The sequence below is a fragment of the Pseudochaenichthys georgianus genome, chromosome 7, assembly GCF_902827115.2.
Source record: "Pseudochaenichthys georgianus chromosome 7, fPseGeo1.2, whole genome shotgun sequence".
In the NCBI taxonomy this organism is placed as follows: Eukaryota; Metazoa; Chordata; class Actinopteri; order Perciformes; family Channichthyidae; genus Pseudochaenichthys; species Pseudochaenichthys georgianus.
In genome coordinates this window covers 3,632,956-3,654,715 of record NC_047509.1, presented here as the reverse complement: position 1 = coordinate 3,654,715, position 21,760 = coordinate 3,632,956, and the positions used below count along the sequence as shown (strand labels likewise).

Here is a 21,760-nt window from a genome sequence, read left to right as displayed (position 1 = left end):
CCCTTATCCAGAAACCACAGGTCTCACATTAAAACATAATCATCCCTAAGAAGCAGCAGGCTGTGCCGAGGGAATGCGACCCGACTGATTGTTTGCTGTGAGCAGGGAGCAAAGTCTTTGAGTGATGATTGAATGCCTCTTTCGAAGTTGAATTTGACATACTGGCAACGGCTTCATTTCAATTGTCAACGATGTGAACACATCCAAGAGACTCTTTAAAAAAAGTGCATTAAATGATTGCATTCCTCGAGTCCTCTTGATAACAAGGTATGTAGTCAACAGTCAGACAAGTATATCTTTTTCTAAAACCTCTTCCAAAGTGCTAAAGAGAGACAACCCTCCAGGTAGACGCAGAATGCTTCTCATGGTTTCACATTATTCGACTGACCTGCAGGTGGCGGTGACACCAAGTGTTATTGTGATGTACCAGCAGACGAGTGATCCATCCTCTGCTTCTTATGGGTTATAATATATATATCCGTTTTGTATTTATAGGACTTTTATGTGCCAAGTTGCATTGCCTGTTTACTTTAGCAACTCATGGAAAGGTCCTGATGTGAAGCGTCAGAGCGTCTATGATGAACGGCTTTAAGGCTCTCAAAGTGTGATTGAATGTATAGTATACATAACAGCAGCTTTTAGGAAGAAAGTATCAGAGATTTTGAAAACAAAGTGGAACGTTTTGATAAAAGGCTTAATTTTGAGAGCTTGTTTGTGGCTTTTCTCTAAAATGTATTTTGACCTAAATATTTTTTTCTTGAAATGACAACTTTTCTTTTGTTTAACTCTCTCTTGTGATATTATAACTTTGGACTTATTTATCATCAAGGAATATTATATTATTATATCTCTTTCTTGTAAATTTATACATTTTTGGGAAATATTCAGAAAATATGTTTTAAGGAAGTCTTTATATTCAAAACGATCACAGCCAAGTTTGATACAGGAGATAATTCACAATACTAAGGTGTGACTGTCAAAGTATTTATTTTAAAATGTATATTTAAAAATATTTCATTGCGATGAGAAATCATATTTTCACTTGGGTTAACTCCCTAAATATTCAGATTTGTTTCCGCAAACCTAGGCCTTTTAGTTTTTGATCAAATAACTTAGTAATAACTCATAGTGCTTTATTCTCTAAATCTCAAGATGTTTTTTCCACTAGCATTGTGATTGTACTCTGCTGTGTGTGTGTGTGTGTGTGTGTGTGTGTGTGTGTGTGTGTGTGTGTGTGTGTGTGTGTGTGTGTGTGTGTGTGTGTGTGGTGTGTGTGTGTGTGTGTGTGTGTGTGTGTGTGTGTGTGGTGTGTGTGTGTGTGTGTGGTGTGTGTGTGTGTGTGTGTGTCAGGGTTCATACACTTTTTCACCAATGCTTTTCAATGACTTTTCCATGAGCTTTACCTCATTTTCCATGACCAAAAAAAGTACTCTTTCTCAGCGGTACCACTGAAACATTTGTATTTTAACATGGTAAGCTGGAAAATAAGGTCTGTATATGAAACATGTTGTTTCTACTGCCTGTCTAAAACAAATCAAAGAGTAGGCTTACTAGCTCCTACAGACTAAAGCCACTGTAGACTAAAGGGCGTGATTGTAAAAATCTCTCACCAGCAAAATACCTCGTCAGTTAAATGCCATTTAACGTTTCATTACAATACGATACAGTATTTATTATCCTTATAGTATTACTATTTCGGCGATTAGATCAAATATAAATTATATTTGATGCAACTTTGGTTACACTTCCATGACTTTGGGAAAAATATTGGTTTCCATAACTTTTCCAGATGTTTAATGACCGTAGGAACCCTGGAGTGTGTGTGTGTATGTATGTATGTATGTATGTATGTATGTGTGTGTGTGTGTATGTATGTATGTATGTATGTATGTATGTGTGGTGTGTGTGTGTGTGTGTGTGTGTGTGTGTGTGTGTGTGTGTGTGTGGTGTGTGTGTGTGTGTGTGTGTGTGTGTGTGTGTGTGTGTGTGTGTGTGGTGTGTGTGTGTGCGTGCGTGAGAGTTTGTGTGTGAGGGGTGTGTGTATGTGTGTGTGTCTAGCCCTCCCCCTCGCCCTCCTGCAGGATGTGTTTCACCAGATACTCTCTGACGGTTGGCTGGTTGTCGAGCCCCTCCCTCTGCTCCTCCTCCTTCAGAAGCTCCTCCCAGTGCCGCTTGTCTCTGCCCGTCAGCCACGACAACCGAACCACCGTCTGTAGCAACGGCAACAGGAGGGGGTGTGGCCTGTAGCCAGGCTTTTCAGTCAGTGGGTGGGGCTTATTTTGGAGGGGGAGGGGCCTGTCCTCAGTCTCAGGGGGCGTCAGGACACGCAGGGCGGAGTCAACGTGATCCCTCGCCTCCTCCAGCTGCTCCACTTCCTGGAAGCAGCTCGCCAGCCCCACCAGGGTGAAGAACCAATGGGAGGAGGCCGGGGGCGGGGCTGACTGAGACTGGTTGTCATAGTAACTCTCCCATCCCAGTTTGTGTTTGCAGTCCTCTTGGCGTTGAGCAGCGGACCCAAGGCCTCCTGGTAACGTCCCACCCTCAACGAAACAACACAAACTTAACCCTGGACACTCAAAATGTCAGTTTTCACAATACTTCTGTACTTGCATTATAAAGAGGCTGCGATGAATGGCTCTGCTTTTAAATGTAGGTTATTCAAACTAACCAGCTCTTTAGTTTCAGCTCTCCTCCCTCACTTGCTCAAGATGCGTTCAGGCTCTACGCCCAATTGAGGGACATCACAGCTTCAAAAATCACGTCTTTACCTCATCCTTCAATTAGGATGGGTATCCGTAGGACTTTATTGAAAAGGCTTGTTTTTTTTTGTTCTACTTATTTGTCTACTACATTATTGTTACCTGTTTTTATACCATGAAAGTAAATAAAAACAATTACGAGAACAATATCAATTGATTCACTGCTCAGCCTTACGGCCCGTCCACACTACAGCTTCGACAGCTTCAAAAACAGGTTCCAACGCGTCTGTCCATTCACTTTGAATGGGGTGACGTCACTTTTTGCCGAACTGCATTGTGGGAAGCAGAGCGGAGCTTTCCTGGCGTTTCAGGCTGCAAAAGTTGAGCAATGTTCAACTTTTGAAGCTTCTGAAGCTTTCGGTGGAAGCGTCAGCCAATCAAATCATATGCCAGTACAAGGTCGAGCAAATCAAACCGCTGCTTGTGTGTCAGGGGCGGGAGATTCATGTGATTGGTTGTTGGTCGAGCTTCAGACACGCCCAGCTCCAAGCTTTCTTTGAAGCTGTAGTGTGGACGGGCCGTTAGAGTCTACAAGAATCTTTAAAGTGGACATATCGTAAAAAAACAACCTTTTCATTTCTTGAGCACATATATGTTCTGGAGTGGTTAGTATGTGGAGTGGTTGCCAACCCACAAACTTCATATGAACACATACTGCCCCCATCTAAGTGTCTCATCCGATGAATTGAGAACTACCTTCAAAGTGCATCACATTGTTTAGGGAGCTTAAAGAGACATGCCTTGAAAAACGTGTAAATACGGGGATGAGAGGAAAATAATGTGTGTTTTAACATTAAAGCATGTAAACATGTTCGAGGAGAAACCCCATATCTGGAAATGTATATTATATAGATATCAGTAGCCTGTTAGCAGGATTAAACACTATCCTTTCACAGAGCTGTGACTCATCATAATCTCAAATTGATGACAGCACAATGAGTAGATAAAGTTTCAGTTGGCGTGTGAGTTACCTGATGAGCATCTGAGCGGCCTGCAGGTCGATCAGGTAGAAGAACTGTCTCACACACAGCGCCCCCCGCAGGGCAGACAGGGAGCACAGGTGAGACAGGTACTGCTCGAACGCTCGACTCCGCTTAGCGATCGTCTCCGCCGTGAAGTTCCTGCGCAGCTTCTTCCCTGCACAGATCAAAACAGGAAGTGGTAGTTTCGGAGTGATTTTAACTGCTGCAGGAAACAGGAAACATGCAGGTGAGCCATCATTACCTCCAAGGTTTCTATTTGTACTTTCTTTATCAACAACAAAAGGTGTTTCAATCGTTTTCGAAGAAACTAGGGCTGACCTCATTTACGATATAATTCAGGATGCTGGAGGGTTTCATGATTATTGAATTAATTATAATCCATGATAACTCTCATTATCCATGGAAATATTTTAACTGATAATGGAGGGATTATTTTATGAGGATCTGTACCAAACAAATACATTTTGATAAGTCTGTAGAACACTATTTGTAGGGTGGGTTATCTCTATAGGCCTTAAAATCGCACTAGTTCATACTGGATGGCAATTTAGATAACGTTGTGATTATTTGTGCAGCCATCTTGTTTTCCTAATAGAAACAAAACAAAAACAGCAACTTTGTACAAGCCAGGAATTATTAAAGTCCTTTCAGAGTTCAGATTTTGAAATATAGGAAGTCTTTGCAACTTTCTTGGTATTCATATTTATAAAAAGGTGCCATATTGCTTGACTTCTTAACTGGGGGAAATTCGATGTAAAATCCAAGGATATTTATTTTGTATTACTTTTTATTTGTGACCAGTTTGCCATTCTGAGCAATAAAAACGACATCCATGGTTTCACGCTTGGACGGAAGACATCCTTTCTACTTACGAGGGAAACAGACGCGCTCCATCTGGTCTCCGTGGTTACGGCGTAGCGTGGCGTGGAGCCGCTGGAAGTCGGAGTATCGGCGAGTGATGATGGCGGGAGTCTTATCGCTGCCGCCGGACAGGATCACGTGGATTGTGTAGAGCTGCAGAGAAACAGACATTAAAGGTCCCCTATGATACTGTTTTTCATCAATGTATTATAGGTCTCAGATCCAGAACATGTCTCTGAAGTGTTTGGCTCCAAACACCGAACAGATCATTGCAGCATTACCCATAATAAAAGTGCTGATTCTCTGTCTGTTACTTTAGATGAAAATAAGGAGCCCCTCCCCACGCCCCTCTGAGAGAGATGTGGTTACAAAGAACTCAATGGTGCTCTAGAGGAGATTCAGGTGATAAGGGGGGAGGGGGGGGGGGGGGGGGGTTACCTTGGTTGCTGATTGGCTAATGGTTACTCAAGACAACACATCGTTATGACATCATAACGTGGCCAAAATCTGATCAGCTCATTTTAGACAGGTTTTTATAGAAATGGATCAAAAAGAGAGAGAATCTTTGTTCCTGAAACTTTCAGAGTCTCTTTCCACAGAGGGGACACATGCTGATGTAGAAGAGACATGTTGATGTAGAAGAGACATGAAGAAGAGGGGACACGTGTTGATGTAGAAGAGACATGAAGAAGAGGGGACACATGTTGATGTAGAAGAGACATGAAGGAGAGGGGACACATGTTGATGTAGAAGAGACATGAAGGAGAGGGGACACATGTTGATGTAGAAGAGACATGAAGAAGAGGGGACACATGTTGATGTAGAAGAGACATGAAGAAGAGGGGACACATGTTGATGTAGAAGAGACATGAAGAAGAGGGGACACATGTTGATGTAGAAGAGACATGAAGAAGAGGGGACACATGTGTTGATGTAGAAGAGACATGAAGAAGAGGGGACACATGTTGATGTAGAAGAGACATGAAGAAGAGGGGACACATGTTGATGTAGAAGAGACATGAAGAAGAGGGGACACATGTTGATGTAGAAGAGACATGGAGAAGAGGGGACACATGTTGATGTAGAAGAGACATGAAGAAGAGGGGACACATGTTGATGTAGAAGAGACATGGAGAAGAGGGGACACATGTTGATGTAGAAGAGACATGAAGAAGAGGGGACACATGTGTTGATGTAGAAGAGACATGAAGAAGAGGGGACACATGTTGATGTAGAAGAGACATGAAGAAGAGGGGACACATGTTGATGTAGAAGAGACATGAAGAAGAGGGGACACATGTTGATGTAGAAGAGACATGAAGAAGAGGGGGACACATGTTGATGTAGAAGAGACATGTTGATGTAGAAGAGACATGAAGAAGAGGGGACACGTGTTGATGTAGAAGAGACATGAAGAAGAGGGGACACATGTTGATGTAGAAGAGACATGAAGAAGAGGGGACACATGTTGATGTAGAAGAGACATGAAGAAGAGGGGACACATGTTGATGTAGAAGAGACATGAAGAAGAGGGGACACATGTTGATGTAGAAGAAACATGAAAAAGAGGGGACACATGTTGATGGAGAAGAGACATGAAGAAGAGGGGACACATGTTGATGTAGAAGAGACATGAAGAAGAGGGGACACATGTTGATGTGGAAGAGACATGAAGAAGAGGGGACACATGTTGATGTGGAAGAGACATGGAGAAGAGGGGACACATGTTGATGTAGAAGAGACATGGCGAAGAGGGGACACATGTTGATGTAGAAGAGACATGGAGAAGAGGGGACACATGTTGATGTAGAAGAGACATGAAGAAGAGGGGACACATGTTGATGTAGAAGAGACATGAAGAAGAGGGGACACATGTTGATGTAGAAGAAACATGAAGAAGAGGGGACACATGTTGATGTAGAAGAGACATGAAGAAGAGGGGACACATGTTGATGTAGAAGAGACATGAAGAAGAGGGGACACGTGTTGATGTAGAAGAGACATGAAGAAGAGGGGACACATGTTGATGTAGAGGAGACATGAAGAAGAGGGGACACGTGTTGATGTGGAAGAGACATGAAGAAGAGGGGACACATGTTGATGTAGAAGAGACATGAAGAAGAGGGGACACATGTTGATGTAGAAGAGACATGAAGGAGAGGGGACACATGTTGATGTAGAAGAGACATGAAGAAGAGGGGACACATGTTGACGTAGAAGAGACATGGAGAAGAGGGGACATGAAGAAGAGGGGACACATGTTGATGTAGAAGAGACATGAAGAAGAGGGGACACATGTTGATGTAGAAGAGACATGAAGGAGAGGGGACACATGTTGATGTAGAAGAGACATGAAGAAGAGGGGACACATGTTGACGTAGAAGAGACATGGAGAAGAGGGGACACATGTTGATGTAGAAGAGACATGGAGAAGAGGGGACACATGTTGATGTAGAAGAGACATGAAGGAGAGGGGACACATGTTGATGTAGAAGAGACATGAAGAAGAGGGGACACATGTTGATGTGGAAGAGACATGAAGAAGAGGGGACACATGTTGATGTAGAAGAGACATGAAGAAGAGGGGACACATGTTGATGTAGAAGAGACATGAAGGAGAGGGGACACATGTTGATGTAGAAGAGACATGAAGAAGAGGGGACACATGTTGACGTAGAAGAGACATGGAGAAGAGGGGACACATGTTGATGTAGAAGAGACATGGAGAAGAGGGGACACATGTTGATGTAGAAGAGACATGAAGGAGAGGGGACACATGTTGATGTAGAAGAGACATGAAGAAGAGGGGACACATGTTGACGTAGAAGAGACATGGAGAAGAGGGGACACATGTTGACGTAGAAGAGACATGAAGAAGTGGATTTTTCATAATAGGGGACCTTTAAGACTTTCTGCATATTCAGGAAGTCGCTCGTCTTGAAATTTGTTTTGATAAAAGTAAAATATTTGCACATTCAAGTCTGGACATGGAAAACTCTGCTTCATTTTCATAAATGGCCTCGTAAAGGCAGCCGTAGAAGAAAGCCTTTCTGTTTGATTCTGAGGGAAAACATTTCTCGCCGGTTATTGAATTCTTCTGGATGGATCATCCCTTGGGGGGTTGCCATCAGGACAGGACAATTGCAATCACAAATATAATAATTATTAAAAATATCATAATGACAGCAGTTTGAGTGCTCTTGTGCAGCGTGGGTGGCTTGGTCAAAAGTTCTTGAACATAGTCATTTCTGTTCACTTGAATGTGTCTTACGGTACGTCCACACAGCAGCTTCAGAAGAATCTTCCACCGCTTCCAACGCTTCTCTGCCCATTGACTTTGAATGGGGATGATGTCACTTTGCCTCGCTTTTCGCCCAACTGCATTGTGGGGGAGCGAAGCGAAGATTTCCAGGATGTCCAGGATTTTCAGGATTCCAAAGTTGAGCAATGTTCAACTTTTGAAGCTGAGCTGGAAGCGCCAGCCAATCAAACACGTTTATGCAAATCTGACAGTAGAAGCGCTAGCCAATCAAACTGCGTGTAAGCAGGGAGAACCAGACCGCAGTTCATTTCCTCATATTCCAAACGAGAAATTACGGTCGCAAATCACCCGGTTCTTTACGACCAGAACTATTAACGGGATACAAACCGGAGGAACCAGGCATGGAGGGAGGAGGCAGAGACAGTGGGGGAAACTGGTAGGTTTTCGCCTGTTTGGGGAGTTTATATATATATATATATATATATATATATATATATATATATATATATATATATATATATATATATTGCTCGCATAAACTCCCCGGGGTTTTTTGCTTTGTATGTCGGGGGCGGGAGATTCATGTGATTGGTTGTTGGTCGCATTGCTCGCAAAAAATCCCCAAGCTGTCGGACACGCCCAGCTCCAAGATGTTCAAGATTTTTGAAAAGCTGCTGTGTGGACGTACCGTCACATATTTGTCTTTTTTGATTGTCGCAATGGATCTGCTTTGATACAATACAAATGTTATACTTTAACAATAAAGTATTATCGTGTGGGGTCCCCATCACAAGAAACACCAGAACTCTAGCAGCACCTCTTTATTAATTAGTTTTGTATTTATTTATTTTGTATTTATTTGTATTCACTGCACTTGTACTCGTTTCATCTAGAATCTGGTAAAGCACTGGTTCGTACTATCATAATGGTTCGGGTATTGTGCGATCATTTTGTTGATTTGAGTGATGTCTGTAATATGTTTATAATGTTTGCACAATACTGTATGAAAATCGTTAGCATCAAGAAATTGTATATCCTTTTGGTGTCCAAGGAGAGCATGAAAGATTAACCCTGGTGTACAACAGGTGCAGTTGTGTAAGCATCTCCATGTATGTTTTATTTACGTTATGCCTGTGAAAAAATAAATGTGATCGTTTCGCTCCGTGTGACCCCACCCTGACTGTTTGAGCTCACCACGTATTTAGCGGAGCCCTCCAGCACCACGCTGGCGTCGGTCACCTCAAACAGCAGGTCGTCTGTCAGCTGCCTCCCAGCCGAGGAGGGGCTTCCTCCCCCGAGCCCCCGCAGAGACCTCCAGCTCTCCTGAAGCTGCCGGGTCAGCAGGAGCGAGGCGGAGGGGCCCGAAGGAGACATGGCCACAGGACTGGTATCTACACGAGACGGGTGAGGAACAGCAGGTGAGCAGGTGGCATCAGAACCAGGGATCCTTTATTCGGCCCACAGCAGGGACGGCGTTACGACCGCAGTTGGTTCTATCTCAGGGGTGAGCGGTGGCTGTCGTGCACATGACAATAAAGCCTTAGAATGTGACCTGAAACCATCATACTAGCAAACAAAAAGTAAGTACGTTTAGAAAGAGAGTCTGAACATGTGAGTAATAATCGCCTACGAATGAATAGATTGACTCAGAATGGGTTTCTTTTACTCACCAGACTCGGCTACACTACCGTATATCTCTCTTGTTAATGTATAAAGTTCATGAAAATTGTATAAGATGCAATTATAGAAATTAAAAAGAGGATAATTTGAAAGGGAGGGTTTCAAGTCACTTATTGCAAACCTTCACTCCTCCCTGTAACTCGAAGTCTATATCGTTTAAAATGAGCCGAACCCCTCCTCACCTGTGCTGCTGAGCCCCTCCTCCATCGACTCTCCCAGGAAGTCGGAGTCGCTGTCCAGCCCCGACCCCTCGCCCTCATCTTCTCCTCCTCCTGCCCCCCCGCTGTCGAAGCACAGCGTCCCTCCGAGGCGATCCGTCACACACTCCTCTTCCTCCTCCAGCTCCGCCTCCAAGCTGCCCGTTTTAAACCCCTCCTCTTCCTCTTCGTCCTGTCCACATGCTGCTTCCTGCTCTGGTCCAGCCGCCTGACCGTCTTTAAACAGCGAGCGCTTCAGACGGTCCAGCAGCCGTGATGCCATGAGGGGGGGGGCTGAGGAAACAACAGAAGAAGTTATTAATCAATGGTTACAGGTAGAGATGTCCCGATCCGATCACGTGATCGGGGATCGGAGCCGATCACGTGATTTTCGAAAGATCGGGGATCGGGAGAAAAAAATCGGGGATCGGGATTTTTTTTTTTTTTATATACATTTTTTTTTTATTATTTAATGTTACAAAACAAAAATGACCATGTTCACGTCTTAAAGTCATCCTGAGGACTTAGTTTTGGTTTAAAATTACACAACATCATGTATGTGTGGCTTTCTTTGGGCTTGTTTTCAGACCTGGTTGCTTATTTCTCTGAAATCTGGCAACAGAGTGGGCGCAGTGTCTAATAGTAGCAGTAAGATAACGAGAGGCTACGTTCAGCTGGTGACTCGGGAGTCGGGACAGAGAAAATGTCAGGAGTTTGGAAGTATTATAAAATTGAAAGCGAAGGCAGTGTAACAGCCAGATGCAATGTTTGCAAGGCAGAGGTTCCGCGTGGTGGAAAGAACAGAGCTACGTTCAACACGACCAATCTAATACGCCACCTGAGAAACAAACACCAACAACAACACGGCGAGTACACAGCGGCCACTCAGGTAACGGCACTGAAACAACCGACACTTTCAGAGACTTTCAAAAGGAAAGAGAAACTGCCCCAGAACAGTGAAAAGGCCAAACAATAACAGCCAAGATAGCTGAACTCATCTCGTTGGATGACCAGCCGTTATCTGTTACCTTTTTTTTTTCTCTTAATGCATTGCATAAAGATCGGATCGGGAAAAATCGGTATCGGCAGATTGTCAAAATCAAATGATCGGAATCGGATCGGGAGCAAAACAAGGTGATCGGGACATCCCTAGTTACAGGCGTATTAATCATCTAAAAGTTCAGAAGAATATTTATTTGTGTTAGTTACAATGCCATCATAACCATGCCTTTCCAATAATGTCAGACAGATTTGATTTACAGCCAGGGGTTGCAACCAGAAACAACATATCAAGATAAGAGAAATGTGAGCTAAAATGTCCAATGTTGTGATAAATAAATATTTATGTAAATGCAATATTTAATTATTTTCTTTTGAGAAATTATAACAACAAAATCTGTTTTACTTTTTCAACTGATGAGGTAAAAAAGACAATATAGACAATGTCAGCATGAGGCTGCAAAATAACAAAATGTCAACAAGTGAATGGGTTTGAATACTTTTTGAAGGAGCTATACTAAAAGATGTAATAATTCTACTCATTAAAAACGAAATCATTCATACCGCACGGCAGTCAAAAGTAGGGCTGCTCGATTATGGCAAAAATCATAATCTCGGTTATTTTAGTCAATAATTGATATCACGATTATTAAAAATGATTATCCATTTACTTTGAAAACATGAATTTATTGAAAAGTAAAATGTGAACAGTATGTTTTTAACAGTTGATTACCCTGAACTTTGAGTATAATTCAACTGAAAAACCAACAAAATAAATAATTAAAATAAAATAAATAATCGTTTTATTTCGATTATGTTGTTTTCATAATCGTTGCAAGCCAAAATCGTAATTGCGATTAAAATACGATTAATTGAGCAGCCCTAGTCAAATGTCCTAAAGCTCCTAGAAAGGGACATAATGTTCAGATAGTAGTCTCTTCTGGAAGACACTTAAAGTGTTAACACAAGAAAAAAAGTTGTGTAAAGAAAGAAATGGGAATGTCAGGGTTTTTTTCTTATGGAAAATCTAAATATACTGTATGCTGTACTGTAAAAAAAGTCAAAGTAGAGCGACAGTTAATTCGTTCACCATGACTGCCCGTGTAAATGCAGATTTCAAAAGAAGCTAACAGGCAAATTAACATGTATCTAGAGGTCTTGCACATCTCCTATGCTTTAAGGTTGACAGTTCAATTCATTAGGACATTTTCCTCAACAATCCAGGTCACTTCAAAACAGGGCCGTATTCATGGGGTCAACATTGGGGGGGACCAAAAATTCAATACAAATTTGAATACTAATTTCCTGCCATTGTAAAGGAAAATACATAAAAAATCACTAACACATTGGATACTTTAAAACCTGTTAAACCCCATGCCCCTGCCCGTGGGGGCAAAACACAACAATAGTCACACAACTGTGTCTCAGGCATGGGTGTAGGAAGCATCCTCAATGTGGGTGGGACAATTTGACGGGGGGTGTGGGCGGGTGGGGGACCTAACCTCCTCTAGGGGGGTCCGGGGGCAAGCTCTCCCGACAAGATTTTTTTTTAAATGTTGAAGTTAAAAGCATCAATCTGCTGCACTTTGAGAGCAACATTAGGGACTAAATCTATGGATACATCTCAACACCACCCATGTGAAACAGAACTGAACAGATTTACTTTTTCTTCACTCCCTTTTTAAACTGTAGTATGAGTTGGAATGATTTCATACCTGTTATTCTGTTGTTCTCTTATTTTGTATATAACTATAATGATCATATAAAGGTGTGCCTTGGAAATCTTGATACAGGGTACTTACTTATATGTTATAGTTTGGATTCCTAAAGCTTTTATTCTACTATCCCATCATTGAAGGGTAGTTTTCACAATAATGGTTTATTTTTTGCACGGACACTATCATTTACATTTTTTTACTATGTTCAATCTGAATTTACTTTAAAAACATCTATATTGATTCTGACTTTTTCTACATCCAACTCACAGGTTTATCATTGCTTTGAGAAAAAAGATTATTCATTTACCCCTTTTAGAAGTGAAGATATAGTCAATTGTTCTGGGAATGTCATTTTCAAACCTGAGACCTGAAAAACAGGCTTGGGGCTTAACTGGTTAAAAAGCTTTACCATAATGTCTAATTGTGCATTGTATTACATCGCCCTATTTTAGCTTTTCTTGTTTTGTTGTTTGTAATGGAAGAGATTAGGGATGAATAAAGTACAACTCTAACCATAATCACATTAAAGCATTTCAATCCATAGAAAGGTCTGTGCCACGCAATTTCAGTAGAAACAGGAACACTTTATTGCCCTTTTGTTTTACAGTCACGACTCGCACTAGCTGCTTGCCGCTCATTCAAAATCAATCGAAGTTGGGGGTCTTCAATCAAGACCCCCAACTTCCTCCCAGACACCCGCCCAAAAAGCCCAACCCTCAAGTAAAGGACCCAAAAGCCTTTTTGCGCTTATCGTTGGCACTGATAAAAGACTGGCATATTCCTTCAAAGTCCAGTCTGTCCAGTTTCTTCTGGTGCACATGACATATGGCCACATTATTCAGCCTCGTTTGACTCATTGATGATCTAAGCCATGTCTTAAGCCTCCTCAGGGCACTAAAACTCCTCTCAGCCTCTGCAGAAGAGGCAGGGACGACCAACAGAAGCCTTACTAAAGCTTCCACCTGACCGAAGAGACCTCTCACCTCTGGCACCATTTCCCGAATAATGCTAGCAACATCTGAGCTCGTTTCATAGGTGTAATTAGCCCCGAACATGGCCAGCTGCACCTGCAGTAGTCTTGAATTCAATTCAGGATACTCTTCTACCACCTTGTCCATGTCTCCGTGTAGCAGCACATTTTCAAGCTGCTGCAGCTTGTGGAATCCAGCTTGTTCAAACCTCTCTATGAATTGAGTATTCACTGTGTCCAAGGCATTGTAGAATTGGACTCTGTACAAGGACTGGGCATCGGGATGGATATGGGCTGCAGCCTGACCGGTGTAACGCTTTGTAGGTTTGCGGACATGAGGGATCTGAATTGGTTGTAGGTCCAACTTTGTTGCCACAGCAGTTGCTTTCGAGAACAATACATCAAAATGCTCCTCCGTTCGTTTGACCTGCATGCTTGTTTTGACATGGTCTACAGCCTCCAACATGCCTGAAACGGTCTGTTTCCTAAGCTGCAGGGAGGTGTTCAGGCACTCCAAATCCCCCATCAGGTCTTCAGCCATTAAAAGGCCGAGCACAGTGTTCCCTTTAAGAAATGTTCCATGAAGACCATTGGCCTTGGCTGAAGTTTCAGGTGAGCTGCATGATGCCATTTCTTCAAGGGCCATCAGCACTGACTCATACTGCTTGAGAACTGAGCGGATGGCAGGGGTACGTACAGTCCACCAGACAGAGAGGCTTCAATGAGGTGAAAGTTGAACCATGCTCTGATTTTGCGATATTCTGGAAAATCAACTTGAACTTTCCAGATTGATTAACGAAGCCCCGCAATTCATGGACCAGACCCATTGCATCTCTTACTAGTGGAGAGGCTCCACAGGCAGCCTGCGTAATTAAGTTCACGCAGTGGGGACCACGGTGACAATACACAGCCAGCGGTTGTTCTTTCCTTAAAATGGCTTGTACTCCCTGCAATCGTCCAGCCATGTTTGCGGCACCATCATAAGTTTGTCCTCGGAGTTGAGACGGAGGAAGCTGTAGGTGCGTCATCACATCACAGCCATCTTGGATATATTTTGCCCTGTTGTTGATGACACTTGGTAGATTCCCAGGAGCGCACACATATTGACTCCTGCTCAACTCCTGATATATCTTGAGTGCCATCAATGATGATTGCGAACTGGACCACTGGCATTGATGTTATTTCCGACACAATTTCTTTGACGATTGTATTGGCCATCACCTTCAACAGTTCGTTCTGCAATTCCGGACTGGTGAAATCGAGGGGACCTTTTAGCCAGGAGGTCAGCTCTGCATCGCCCGTTGCCTTGTACTTTAGAAGCTGGCTTAAAAGCCAGACCTTGCCGCGCCAAGTACCTCACACCCTCAACAATCTTCATCAGATTTCTTCTTGCTTGTTGCTGCCGTCTTTCAAGCTCACGTGAAAGTTGCACATTAACAGGCTCTGGCTCCTGAATCCTAGTCATCACAGCTAATGTGTGACACTGGCTGTGTTTATGCACACTACATTTCTCCAGTGCCTTCTTCCAATTGTTAAAACCAGTCTTGACAAACGCTGAATCTGCTTTTGACGCAAGCTTAGACTTTTGTGCTGCAAAGTATTTAGCACAATAGAAGGACCCCTTTTACAGAGGGGCTGTAATGGAGACATGTATGATCTTCAAACCACTTCTCCTGAAAGTAGAGTATTCTATTTGATAGGGTTTGACTGGGTATGACTTTCACATTTGGATGATTTGGACAAAGTCCAAGCTCCTCCCCTTCCTTTCCTGTACCTTCATTTTCGCCTGCCTGGCTGCTCTCTCTCTCATTATCAAACTCACTCTCCCTGCTTGATGGTATTATCTGAAATACATATGAGGATGATCTCATCTTAAATTAACATTAACATTAGACTGCTAATGTTGTCATTATTCTGTCTTCACAATCAATATAGCTCCTTTCTGACTTACCTCCATGTCACCAGCGCACACTCTCCCTGTCTGGTCGCCATGCTCACATTCTCTCTCTCTTTACTCTGAACACACCAGAGTGAACATGGAAGAAATATTATCAGTAAACAAGCTATCTGACTGGTAACAATACTCACTTTCTCACTGCTCTTAACTTACTTTTTTTCTTTTCTGAGGCTGCCCAAAAAACTGTCTAATGTCACTGCCACCCTTCCTCTTGCTCATGCTTACAGCTTGACCTCGGCGATCTGCAGTTGCTGATGTGATGAATACGGGTCAGCAGCGCTGGATATAAGATAATTAAACATGTTTATTAGCAATTCTGAGCGTTCTAACCCCAGCACAAGCTATGATGCACACTGCAAACCTCCTGCGTGCGAGTATCTTTTAAATGCTTCTGACGATTATGAGTATTTATTATTTAATTAATTCTGGCACCTTTGGTATTCCATAGGTGTCACACATCACAGTTTTAAATCTTTCCACACCCTACAAATTACAAAATAAAATAGAAATAATCCACATGAATAAATATCTATTGGATTACCTCCAAAACGACACCGTCATTTTCCACATAGCTGACACTAGCCCGCCAAACCCTGGCTAACAACTGAAACCAGCTAGCCCACAGCTAGTTAGCTACTATTCCTGAAAAGTTCGGTTTTAACATCAGAACTACAAGTTACTTACACAAAGAAGCTAAACCGGCGGGTTCATTAACATTACGAAATAAAATAATATAGATTACTTTAGGGCTAACGAGAAAATATATACTAGAACTGATGGAGGGCAAATTAAAACATGACTGACCTGCTTGGAGCATCAAGCTAACTGAAGGTGGACTCAGACGTGCAACAGCGAAATACACCCCCGGGTACAAAATAAGGAACCAATTTACATATGAAAAGAAAATATAGATGTTCAAGTATCAGGGTTCATACACTTTTTCACCAATGACTTTCCATGACTTCTCAACGACCTTTACCTCATTTTCCATGACCAAAAACAAATTATCACTGAAAATGGTTTATTTTAACATGGAACAGGAAAATAAGGTTTGCATCTGAAACATGTTGTGCCTATCTAAAACAAATCAAATAGTAGGCTTACTAGCTTCTACAGGCTAAAGCAACTGTAGTCAGGGATGCAAACTCATCAGGTATGAAAAAGGTGACAAGGATCCGAGCCCCGACCCCACGGAATATCGGCTTTAAAATGAGGAATAACAGAAGATGTTAGCAGTCAGAACAACTAAAGCAGCAGGTAATAACAGAAACGCCAAAGACTCACATCTCATAGAAATATATAAAAGCATTTATTTTAATTGTGTAGCAGTCAGTTTATAATTCTGGCAGCACTGTTGAGCATTTAGAAAATTTATTTTCATGCCTCTGTGCAAGGCTTAGTCTTTCTATCTGTATAGCCACTGGTGTAACTAAGTTCATAAACTCAACAAGTACTATACGGGGGTACAGTTTTGAGATACTTGTACTTTATTAAGTATTTCAATGTTTTGCTACTTTGTACTTCTACTCCACTACAGTTCAGAGGTACATGGTGTACTTCTACTCACTACAGTTCAGCGGTACATGGTGTACTTCTACTACTCTACAGTTCAGAGGTACATGGTGTACTTCTACTACTCTACAGTTCAGAGGTACATGGTGTACTTCTACTACTCTACAGTTTAGAGGTACATGGTGTACTTCGACTCCACTACAGTTCAGAGGTACATGGTGTACTTCGACTCCACTACAGTTCAGAGGTACATGGTGTACTTCGACTCCACTACAGTTCAGAGGCACATGGTGTACTTCTACTCCACTACAGTTCAGAGGTACATGGTGTACTTCTACTCACTACAGTTCAGAGGTACATGGTGTACTTCTACTCCACTACAGTTAATTGTTTTATCGTGCTTTTATCGAGTCAATTCCGTCTTTTTCACTAATGTCATGGTTTGGTAACCTGACTTTAAAGAGCAGAAACTCTCTGAGTCAGATCATAAAGTGGTCCAGCAGGCTGATTGGTGAGCCGCAGCTAAACCTGGAGACCCTGTACCTCAGGCAGTTACAGCGGTTATCCAGCTCCATATTAGACGATGACTCCCACTCTCTGCACTCAGAATTCAAGCTTCTTCCTTCGGGCCGGAGGTTACTCGTCCCAAGGAGTAGAACGAAGCGGTATAAAAACAGTGTTATCCCAGCAGCTAATGCACAAATTAACACATCATGGAGCGTCACACAGATGACTATTTTTATTAATTTATTTAATTGTGAATTTTGAATGTCCATGTTTGTACTAGTGTTTTCCTTCTTAAAATGTTTTTAAATATTTTGAGATTTGGTTGAGCAGGGTATACTTGTACTTTTACTAGTCCTTTATTAGAGATGTGTCTGTTGTTTGTATTTGTTTTTAGTGTCATGATGGAACCCTTGTCTTTTTGTCTGCAAACAGAAACTACCTACGGGTACAAATAAATAACCTGAACCTGAAGGTACATGGTGTACTTCGACTCCACTACAGTTCAGAGGTACATGGTGTACTTCTACTCCACTACATGCATTTAATACATTTAGTTACTTCACAAATCTGGATGAATGATGTGAAATATAATCAAGTGCTAAATTAGACTTTAGTTCCACCTGGAGTAAATCCACCAGCTACCCTGCAGTATACAAAGTCATTCAGACTAGCTGCACCTTTACCAGCTTTGAGAACACTTTCATGATCAGTCATTATAAAACATATCATATATATTATTCTGAAATGGATCAATCTGCACAACGACTACTTTTACTGTCGCTACTTTCACTATATTTTGATGAGAATACTTTTCTACTTTTACTTGAGGAACATTTTGAATGCAGGACTTTTACTGAAACAGAGTATTCCTACACTCTGGTACTTCTAATCTACTTTGAATCAAGTACAATATCTGAGTACTTCTACTTTTACTCAAGTACAAGATCTGAGTACTTCTACTTGTATTAAGTACAAGATCTGAGTACTTATACCACCTCTGTTTATAGCCTAAAAAAACTATTAGAAAACGAAGGCTAAAGCTAACGTTAGCAGATAGTGACAATGTATGCTAGCTAGCTAGCTAGCTCAACGATTCCTTAAATGATATTGCGACAGAAAAACGTTTCGGTTCACATCACGCTCTGCCGCTCTGCTCTGAACACCTGAACGGCCCGTTCTAACAGCTGTTCACCAGCGGTGCAGTCTGTGCCACAGTGACTCTGCACAGTTAACGAACGCACCGTAGATAATGTAGCTGACCCTCATCCCGGAGCAGCAGAGTTCAGCCGACAGGCAGGAAGACTCGAGCACACAGCTCGCACTTATATTAAAAAAATAACACCATGCGCGACATGATGGCATATAACAGCTCGCGACCGCAGATTATTTCAGCGATTAGATTAAATGTAAATTATATTTGACGCAACTTTAGTTACATTTCCATGACTTTTCCAAAATGTTGGGAAAAATATTGTTTTCCATAACTTTTCCAGGGCCTGGAATTTTCAATTTCCAGGACTTTTCCAGATTTTCAATGACCGTACGAACCCTGAAGTATACAAATAACCAAAATAATGAAGTCATAGAATAGCAATTTTATTTTAATTAAAAAATTAAAACTTTTTTTCTTTTTTGCTATTTATTGGGGGGGGGGGGACATTTTGAGTGTATCTGAATATTAGGGGGGGATGTGCCCCCCCCCCCCAATGTATATGGTGAATACGGCCCTGCTTCAAAACGACTGCAGACCTCTGATCTACATCGGAAACAAACCAGCAGCAGGCTGAGTTAAAAGCTTGGCTCCGGTTACAGAGCGCGTGGCCTCCCTGAATGGAAATCATGTCACACATTAATAATGCAGCGGATCGCTACATCAGCCTGAAGCCAGGAAAACAAAGCACGGCCAACTCCGTTACGCAGAGCTTCCTTTAGTCACAGATTCAGAAAAAATCAACACAGCAGGTGTCTCGCTTTAGAAAGACAAACATCTGGAGGTCATCAGCAAAGTTTATCCTCACACCAGCTCTGGGACACAGTCTACAAACAACTGAGTGAACAAACCTGAATCACTGATGGGTAAAGCGAGGTTACGAGCTGTACACCAATGTCAACTGGCTCAAACATTCAATACAATCAGAGAAACTTGTACAACAGGAAAAAACATATTCTCTTTTAATGAAAAATAAGAATTATTTACAGCAGCCAAACAAACAAATGTCTCAAAGTGGAAGCGTCCCTCATCATTATACTTCGAAACGAAAAAAAGGGTAATTTTAAATCAGGTTTTTCTAAATTGGGATACTTTATTATTGAGTATTTCAACAACACCGTTACATGTTTATGTGTTTGCCTTTGCCCAGTTATGTTATCCTTGTTTTTAGCTGTATATAAATTGGTGGAAGAAGTATCTGCGTAAAAGTAACAATATCCCAGTTTACAAATGCTATATGTTAGAAGTAAATGTCCTTCATATAAAAACATTATCGGGTAGCAGTAAGAAAACATTGGGAGTACAAATTCTGAGTACGTGTTCACAAACTTTGCCAATAAAATGGATTCAGATTTCCCCAGATAAATCAGCAAACGCCTGAGGAAAAGACCCATCCCATATCCCATTTTATTATTTACTTGGATGGTAAAAAACAAAACAGAAAGGAAGAGAAATAGTATCAGTGGTAACTAAGTAGATTTACTACAGTAAAGTACAGTACTTAACTACAATTATTTTAAAGGCTTCAGTACTTTACCCGAGTAATTTAAAAAAAAAAATGTTTTGCTACCATGTACTTCTAACCCACTACCATCCAGAGGTTAATCATATACTTTGTCCACTACATTTATTTAATATGTTTAGTTAATTTGCAGATTTTGATTTAAATAAGTCTTTAGTTACACTTGTCACTTGGAGTAAAATTCTAAAGTTACCCTTCAGTATACAAAGTATTGCTTACTTTAACAGAGTATTCCTATACTTTTGGTAGATTGACTTTTAAGTATAAGTACTTAAGTATAAGATATATGAGCTCTTCTGAATATGAGTGAAGGTGCTGTGGACATAACGGCTCAACAGAAAGCAGTGCAAAGTTAGCCAACAGCTATCTTTGCTATCTTTATCATTAAAGTTAGTGATATTAAACGTTAGCACTGGACAACTCACCCGCGGCTTAAAGCTAATACACATGCTTCCCGTTTATTATTCTCACCACGGTACATTTAAACTTTAAATCTCACAATTAACCCAGCATTTATAAGTTAAATAGGTCTGTTTCCGTGCTACAACATGTCACTGTGACAACCGTTGGTTAGCTCACATCACTGCAAAGTTAGCAAACAAGCTAACAAGTTTGTTTATGTGTTGCCGGGGATTTATTTACTCAGCTCGCTTTGGAGAACTCACCCTGGGCTTGAAGCTCACTGACCCCGGTCCTGTTAGTCCATCTCAGCGGGGAAATAGCGTTTAAAGCTCCGGTTAGGGACCTCCGGAGCTGCCCCGTCCATTGGGTGTCATTAGAGTCCACTCGCAGCTGAGTATCCCGATTCCTGAGACTATCCCCGGCTGCAGCCAGCGGCAGGAGGCGGGTCGCTGGAGGTCGGACAGTCACCATGTATGGCCATGTAATGCTCCCCTAAAACGCTAGGTGGCGGTAAAATTATGCTGGAAAATGTCCAGGGTGCTTTGGCTCAAAGTGGATGTCAAAGAGTTAGAAGGTTGCTGGTTTGATTCCCAGCATGCGAGAGTGCATTTTAGAGAGGCATTTTTTGAACGAATGTACGTGTCTGCTTTGATTCTATAGTTCGCATTTGAGATAGGCCTACTGTAGGGGGGTTGTCCTTAAAAAAGCAGAAGCAGATTATGAGTCTTTAAATGTAGAAGAGGCTGGGTTTAAGTGTGGTGTAACACAATTGATAGATGTGCTGTTAGCCTTGACAGCCACTCCCTGTGATGAGTTTAAACAAATGCTCTTTAACAATAGATTGTTTGTCCCCTTGTAACTCTAATTCTAAACCTAATAGAAAACCTGTCCCGCAAAACATTAATGACAAGTATCTGACTGTTTGGCATCGCAGGGTAAATGGATGTCTATGGGTCAGAACGATTTTGGTTCAAGACCCAGCATGCAAAGTGTGAGAGATGGTGCAATATGGAAGCAAGACGGTGTGATGTGATAATGTAAACTGGGACTCTTTGTGTGTACCAAAAAGCCAGGCAGGCAGGTGTACGGGTGGGCACAGAGAGAGGAGAGACACAATCACACAAACCAACTCGAAAACTAAAAACAAGATAGGTACAGGACTTTTATGTTTTCATTTCCTTTACTATCTTTGTGAGTTTCATGTTTTGAGAGAATTGGTGT

General features: G+C 41.8%; 1 protein-coding gene across 1 annotated transcript; it reads right to left on the bottom strand.

Moving 5' to 3' along the window:
* Positions 1 to 2,001: 2,001 nt before the first annotated feature.
* snx21 (sorting nexin family member 21) lies at positions 2,002 to 21,147 on the bottom strand. The gene is given in 7 exon segments (XM_034086558.2): positions 2,002 to 2,489; positions 2,492 to 2,540; positions 3,731 to 3,896; positions 4,615 to 4,756; positions 9,060 to 9,256; positions 9,728 to 10,036; positions 20,803 to 21,147. Coding segments are annotated over 7 exon segments (1,506 nt in total). The 5' UTR covers positions 21,011 to 21,147; the 3' UTR covers positions 2,002 to 2,054.
* Between the last annotated feature and the right edge of the window lie 613 nt (positions 21,148 to 21,760).